Source organism: Sinocyclocheilus anshuiensis, unplaced genomic scaffold (genome assembly GCF_001515605.1).
Source record: "Sinocyclocheilus anshuiensis isolate Anshui unplaced genomic scaffold, SAMN03320099.WGS_v1.1 scaffold637, whole genome shotgun sequence".
Classification (NCBI taxonomy): domain Eukaryota; kingdom Metazoa; phylum Chordata; class Actinopteri; order Cypriniformes; family Cyprinidae; genus Sinocyclocheilus; species Sinocyclocheilus anshuiensis.
The window spans coordinates 1,587,028-1,594,581 of record NW_015539816.1 but is presented as its reverse complement, the minus strand read 5'-3'; the positions used below and the strand labels follow the sequence as shown (position 1 = coordinate 1,594,581).

General features: G+C 36.8%; 1 protein-coding gene across 2 annotated transcripts; it reads right to left on the bottom strand.

The window, feature by feature from the left end:
• Nucleotides 1-832: 832 nt before the first annotated feature.
• Nucleotides 833-6,737, bottom strand: spata18 (spermatogenesis associated 18). Of its 2 annotated transcripts, XM_016480105.1 has the most exons (13): nucleotides 6,615-6,737; nucleotides 5,208-5,313; nucleotides 4,944-5,059; nucleotides 4,635-4,753; nucleotides 3,848-3,943; nucleotides 3,592-3,726; nucleotides 3,268-3,499; nucleotides 2,879-3,037; nucleotides 2,462-2,637; nucleotides 2,176-2,299; nucleotides 1,798-1,863; nucleotides 1,226-1,232; nucleotides 833-1,125 (listed from the first exon to the last, which is right to left on the bottom strand). In XM_016480105.1, the coding sequence occupies exons 1-13, from the start codon at nucleotides 6,699-6,701 to the stop codon at nucleotides 1,112-1,114; spliced, it is 1,437 nt and encodes a 478-aa protein (XP_016335591.1). In that variant the 5' UTR covers nucleotides 6,702-6,737; the 3' UTR covers nucleotides 833-1,111. The 2 variants fall into 2 exon arrangements, with proteins under 2 accessions (XP_016335591.1, XP_016335590.1); XM_016480104.1 differs by lacking the exon at nucleotides 1,226-1,232.
• Between the last annotated feature and the right edge of the window lie 817 nt (nucleotides 6,738-7,554).

The window sequence follows — 7,554 nt, the reverse complement described above, 5'->3', positions numbered from 1 at the left end:
AAAATGTTAACGTTTAGAGTGCTGTTCCCTCACTTTGAGTCACAGATCAGTATAATGCATATTCATGGTGCTGATCAAATATAATTAAGGTTTAACTGGCCAATCAAATCAAGTGCAGTCAAGTTAAGTGCAGTCCACACAGAAAATATTAGTGTAGAGCTTGTAAATAGTGCTTTCTGTTTAAAAATGACAAATGACTCCATTCTTCATAAATACTGAGTCAGTAATAAAGGTAATTGTTTTCCACTTAAGTTTCTAATTCATCCCACACATAGAAAATAATGTTAAAACTGGGAAAAAAATTTTTTTTGATTAATCTGCTTCTGTTTGGTTCTGTATCCAGCGTGAAGTGAGGTCAGGTATCAAACTTTAAAGTCGATTACTTGAGAGACGTCCAGGGGAAGGGCTTCGACTACGACTGGGCATCTGACAGAGAGAGAGAGTGAGACGACTTAAAAGACAGCAGAAATTATTTTGTAAGAATTCCACAGCAGGATAGAAGAATTTGCAAAGAAGTTGTACTAACCCACAGACTTGGTGAGGAAGCATGTGCAAGAAAATGAAGAAAACTTCATTTCTAAACTAATGCGCACAATGAATTGTGGACTGTATACTATATTGTGGACTATATCGTTTTTCTTGTGTACTTTTGGGAATGTTTAAGGAATAGTTCGCAACAAAATGAAAATTCTGACATAATTTATTCACCCTCATTCTAAACCTGTATGAAGCATAAAAGCATAGGTTTAGCAGGAAGTCTAAACTGCTCCTGATCAAATATAATTAAGGTTTAACTGGCCAATCAAATCAAGTGCAGTCAAGTTAAGTGCAGTCCACACAGAAAATATTAGTGTAGAGCTTGTAAATAGTGCTTTCTGTTTAAAAATGACAAATGACTCCATTCTTCATAAATACTGAGTCAGTAATAAAGGTAATTGTTTTCCACTTAAGTTTCTAATTCATCCCACACATAGAAAATAATGTTAAAACTGGGAAAAAAATTTTTTTTGATTAATCTGCTTCTGTTTGGTTCTGTATCCAGCGTGAAGTGAGGTCAGGTATCAAACTTTAAAGTCGATTACTTGAGAGACGTCCAGGGGAAGGGCTTCGACTACGACTGGGCATCTGACAGAGAGAGAGAGTGAGACGACTTAAAAGACAGCAGAAATTATTTTGTAAGAATTCCACAGCAGGATAGAAGAATTTGCAAAGAAGTTGTACTAACCCACAGACTTGGTGAGGAAGCATGTGCAAGAAAATGAAGAAAACTTCATTTCTAAACTAATGCGCACAATGAATTGTGGACTGTATACTATATTGTGGACTATATCGTTTTTCTTGTGTACTTTTGGGAATGTTTAAGGAATAGTTCGCAACAAAATTAAAATTCTGACATAATTTATTCACCCTCATTCTAAACCTGTATGAAGCATAAAAGCAGAGGTTTAGCAGGAAGTCTAAACTGCTCTCTTTCATACAGTGAAAGTGGATGGGGACCAGGGGTTGTCAAGCTCCAAAACGCACCATAAATTAACTATAAAAATATGATAGCTTTGTGTGAGGTACAGGCTTACTTAAATCATTATTCACTGAAAATCTTGCTTGACAGCTTTGGTCACAAGTCACTTTCATTATAAAGAAAACGGCACCTTAGACATTGTGCTATAAATAACTTTTTTATGTCCCACAGAAACATGAAACTCATACAGGTTCCAAAAAATGTAAAGGTGTGTATTTCTAGGTCAATTATTCCTTGAATTGGAAGACTAAATGCTGGAGTTGTCAGTAGAAACTCACAAATGTGCGGCTGGGGCTTCCTGAGCGAGAGCGAACAGGACTGGAGCTACGACTCCTGCTTCTCCACTAGAGAAAACATCCACACAAACAGCATTTCAGTTTCTTTAAACATTTCAATTCAATTCCGTTTATTTAGTTTTATTCCGTTTTAAACTCCTAAACATTTTTAATATTCAATCATTTACAATACTATTCATTTATATTTATTAATATTTACAAATGTAATAGTTCTTTAACAATAATGCATAAAACGTATTAAAAAGCATTAACAAAAATATCCACAAGTTAAGTTTTTTTTTTTTTTTTTTGAAGTATGGGTCTGTCATGACTAGTATGAATGCTATTTAGATTGATTTTCTCTGAATAGCCTCCACATACCAGAGCTCCTCTCCTAGTGACCGCCTCTCCCTTCAGTATGACAGTGTCTCCCTCCAACAGTGCAGGCCACACGTGATACGCCACAAGCGGAGCGGTGAACTCCGAGTCAAAGCTGCGCCTGTACCTGAGAGGAAGAGAAAGTGTATGTGTTTTTTTTTTAAGTGATATACATCTTTAAAAAAGTTCTGCAAATTCTGTGTGTGAGGAGATAAAAGATGCATCTCAAGACCCTTGCTATGTGTTGATGTGTATGTGTGAGTGTGTCTGATGTATTAGCTCCACTCACTTAACGTCACTGTAGAGCTCTCCATCTGAGCTGAAGGCCAGGTCCAGTGCTGGGTCCAGAGTCTGCATAGCAAATGCTATTCGACATGCTTCCCTAATGAAGCTACTGATCAGAACAAAGTCCACCTCAGGAGGGAAAGAGATGCGTGGGTTTACGTTCATCGCGTTGATCACATCCTGTAGATGGAAATGAACAATGAACAAATTAAATGTTATTCAACAACACTAAAGGGAACTACATTTATATGAACACAGCAGTGTTGCTACTAAAACTATTAAAAATAAAATATACCGTTACAATAAAAAACTATTTTATAAATAGGCTTATAATAAATCACATGAAAAACATTTAGAATTTCAGAGCTTCCATAATTAATCATAAAAATGTTTCAGTGTTTGCAACCATGGTCAAACCTACATTAACGCTTGTCTGCACATCATACAGATCCAGATTTCTCACAATGTAATCCACCACTGCATCCTCCAGACTCTCAGGACCAATGTGAGTGGAGGAAAGTGTCTTCCTCACACGCGTTTTAAACTGCCGATAGGCCATCTTAGCAGCCTGAAATGATTCCTTTTGGACAATACAAATGATTATAATACAGCATATAATATAATATAATAATAATTATAATAACATAATATAATATAATTTATCTTTCATTTTGGATCATATTAGATCAAATTAAGTAACTGCTGTGTTCTTTACTATGTTCTATAATTTTAGAAAGCACCATAACATTATTACTAGCCTACACTGGTTATCTATTTCCATCCTGTGATAACCACTAGTGTTATTCTTACCACAACAGCGATAAAAAGGATCCTCTGGACTGTTTCCAGGTCGTCAATGTATCTGCGCAGGAGACTCTGGGACTCCAGTCTCTCTGTGACGTACAGGTCTGAGAAACGGGACACCAGCCGCGCGTGCCGAGAGGAACTGGTGAGCTGTGCGCGTGTAGGAGACTCGCCCCTCACAGGGCTAACGGAGCGACTCCGGCGGGGAAGAGGACTAGGTGAACGGCTCCTGACCAATCTGGAAAGTCAAGTCAAGAGTCAAGAGAGTAAGCTAGGCTTGCTTAAGTCTCATTTGCACTAAGCAACGAGGTGTTTTCATGTCAAACGTACCTCTCCTGTAGAACAGTTTTTTCGGCGGTGAGAAATGAGATCTCGTCTCGTAGGATTCTGACCTGCCTCTCATAGTCATCAAGTACATCCAGCTTTCTCTTATACAGATCAACCTGATCTTGAGCAACTCGCAACCTGAAACAAATGCATAATTCAGTAATTTAACAAAAAATACATTTAAAATGTTATGTAGTATGGTTTAATCCACAAAGAGAAAAACAGACATTTAGACTAAAGTTCACCATCTCTGACTCACTCTGCCTTTAGATGTAGTATTTCATCCTCTGTGGCCAACAGGGTGGTTGCAGATTTATTCTTTGTGGAGTCCAGTTCAATCTGGGTGTCAGCAAGCCTGGAATCAAATAAACAATACAACTGACATTGATTGATTTGTATGGAGGAGTATAAAATGTAACACTGACTCTTAAGCATGTCTGTATTACAATGTATTGTGTAGGATCAGGGTGCAATTTGTCGGGGGTTAGGGTTCTGTTTATACGAGCCCTTAACTTTGCAGTCCAATTCACACTTTCATTTACATGTGCATTTATGTATTATGAACAAAACTTGAGTACGTATGCAGTGCCTCAGTCACCGTGTTCAGAACTGGAGAAAGCCACAGCTATAATATCACCGGAGCTTAGTATAACTGGTTTTAACCTTGATGACATAGCCAAAAAATCTGAAATATATGTCAGAATAGCTTATTATTTAGCAAAAATATTAGTAAATATCCAGTCTCCTCAAAATTGACCAGTTTGTAAAACATAATATCAAAATTAGAAAGATGTTAGAAAGGTGTTTACATGAAGGCTTTTCAGTCCGATTACTGACAGACTTTTTGGGTGCATGTAAACGTACTGTAGCTAGTAATTTTTTAATATTCCCCATACCTCTGTTTTTCAACAAATTGCACCCTGATTAGGATGTTGGTAATAAAGGAATAGAATTTTACAAAGAAATTCATACAGAATTCCTTATCCCTACTGACACTCTTAGCACCAACTATCTCATTTAGACTTGCTACTAGAATTGATACCGACTCCTGTTTAACTGTATCCAACTCCATACGTGTAGAACACAGCTTGTCTTCTATTTTCTGCATGTCGCTCTCATGAACTGAGGATAGTTCACGAATCTTCCGATCTTTCTCCATAGATTCCTGATTGGCACACACAAAAGTATACAAGCGCCAACACACAGATACACACACATGCATGCAGGTATGGGTACTCAGAATAGTTATTTCACTCATGAACACCACCATTAAACACAAAACACATACTGTTGGTTGCTAACATGTGGAACAAATGTTAAAGACAGCAGCAGAGGATTCTGGATATCCATCTGACCTGAATGAGGCTAAGGCTGGTATCTGTGGAGACAGATGAAGCTGCAATGGTGAAGCAAGAGCCAAGCCATGGCAAGAGGCGAGATTTCAGAGTGTCAACACCTGAATAATGTCCCCCTGAGGAAGAAAGAGGACAGAGAATCTGCTCGAATGTTATTGTTAAACGGTCAGCTAGAGGAAATAACCATGTGACATGCTAAAGGTGAATGAGATTATACTGTATTGAAATACTGAAAGTAAAGATAGGGGCAGGTCCATTTGTTACCTTCTTGTGCTGTAAGGTTGAGTATGGTGAACAATTGACCCTGAATTTTAGAGGTGAGCTCCACTAGCTCACAGCACCTATTCAGGTTCTGGTCACAAGAGAACACCTGTGAGAAAATATGACCAAAGGATGTTATAAGATGAGGTATAGCAAGTGAAGTAGCATTTGTGGAAACGCCCCCAAACTGCAACAATGGGCTGAATCGGATATGGCACTTCCTGATCAAGTAGTATGAAAACAATACCTTTTAATTTTTGGCATTGCAATAATGCATTGCTAATAGTGACAACTAGGTATAAAACAACTCATTCTGATATTCCAAATTCTTTATATGCAAACTTTGTATTCATGTTTAAAAAAATAAATAAAAAATATCAAGAATCAGGAGTCATAAAGTTACTTCATTTGACCCGAACAAAATGTGCCTTTTTAATTTTTTTTTTAATTTAAAACAATCAAACACCAAAACATTAACTTTTAACTTACAACTTAAAACAAAATGGCTTCTTTTCACACTTATTTTGACTTGGTGGACAAACTTACAAGTAAAATCGCTTCATATTTTAAAGAAATAGTAAAAGAGTATGTCAAACTACTACATTTCTCTTTTTTTAGGGTTAGGGTCCCTTATCAAGAGATGCCAACTAGACATTTTTGACCCACAAAAATATCCAAATTACTAAAAAACTAAAAAGATGTTTAGCATATAAAAAATAAATTAGGCTAATCTCTTCTCAACACATTCTATTTGACTTTCATTTCTTAACGTATTTTTTTTTTTTAGAATACATGAATGATAAATAAAATAAACTACGCTTCATTGACCCATGTGTGGTTAAAATCAAAGTCCCTATAGATTGTTAATTTTGAAGATAAAATGCCATTACACAAGAAGAGAGTATAAACTCATATATATGGACTCCCTCCATTCAAAAACACAAGCCTGACGGGAGCGCGCACGTTTGCTCTCAGCCAATCAGAAGTGCTCAGGAATGGAGTCCCAGTTGTCCTGACAACGAGCGTCCATAGAAACCAAACTCTGCCGCAAAAGCAATGTAATAAAGCAAATATTCCTACTCAGGTCTGTTGTTATAAAAGCACAATGCAGGACACTACTGCGCATATTAATTCAGGGTGCTTGGCAACTACTCCAGTATATTATGGCCATCTAACAACTGTAGTGAGTTGTGCAAAATTCCAACAGATGCATCTAAATAGTTTACATGTGGTGAAAACAGTCCCCAGACAGAATCTCAAATACCACAATCTGAAATCAGAGAATCCTAAATTTGTGCACTTGATATTATACACATACCTGACTAAACATAATGTAAAGTCTGTGACTATAGTAAACTACTATTGTGGTTGATCACAGACTAAGTGCAGCTTGAATTATTGATGACTTACATGATAGTCTTTGTACCAAGCTTCCAGCTTGTCCTGCAAAACACCATACGGAGATGAGTTGACCAGTCGTCGTAAAGTGTCAGCCATAGCTGCAGACCTGCTGCTGTAATCCTGCTTCAGGACGTCCCAGCGCACTTAATCCAGCAGCGCGGCTGCGCTCTTTGTATTTATACCGCTAGTAAAAGCCCACCATTCACTCCCTCGACTTCCACCGAAACCACGGACGCGCTTTTAGTTGTAGCAACGGTTTGCTAGACTTCACAGTTTGAGGAAATATAGCTGTATAAGCACAATGTGGACAGCCTAAACCATACGAGCTGTTTTTTTTAACACGGCATCTTATGTTACTCTCTGTCTGAAGGTGAAGCTCAGTTCTCAGTGATGAAATCTCACACTGTTAAGTGGGTGTCAGATGTCAAGTGCAGGAAGATCTTTATTTACATTCTCTTGAAGAACAGGTGAAATGCCCTAATTGATTTTCCATCATTTAACGTTATACCACGTGCCAAAGTTACAAGACTCTGTCCTGATCTCAAATTAAATACAAATAAATAATTTCAAGTATTGCATTGTAACTGTTGCATGACTTCATTTAATTATCCAGCAAGTGTGACCTAGTAAAACAAAGAGGTAACACATTGGTAAACACTAAAATAATTCAATAAACGTTAAATAAATAGCATTACTGCAACACAAAACACCCAAATGCACACATAACTGATCACTTTATATTTAAATAAATAAATAAACAGACTGTTTACGCAGGGAAATGTTACTTTTGCTATCAATAATGCTTTTGACTAATTAAAAACAATTTTAACAATATTTTACTGTAATCTCTGAAAATTCTGAGGTAATTCGTATACTTTAAAAAAAAAAAAAAAAAAAAAAGAATAATCTATCTAACTACAAGCAACAGCACAAATAAATACAATAGAGT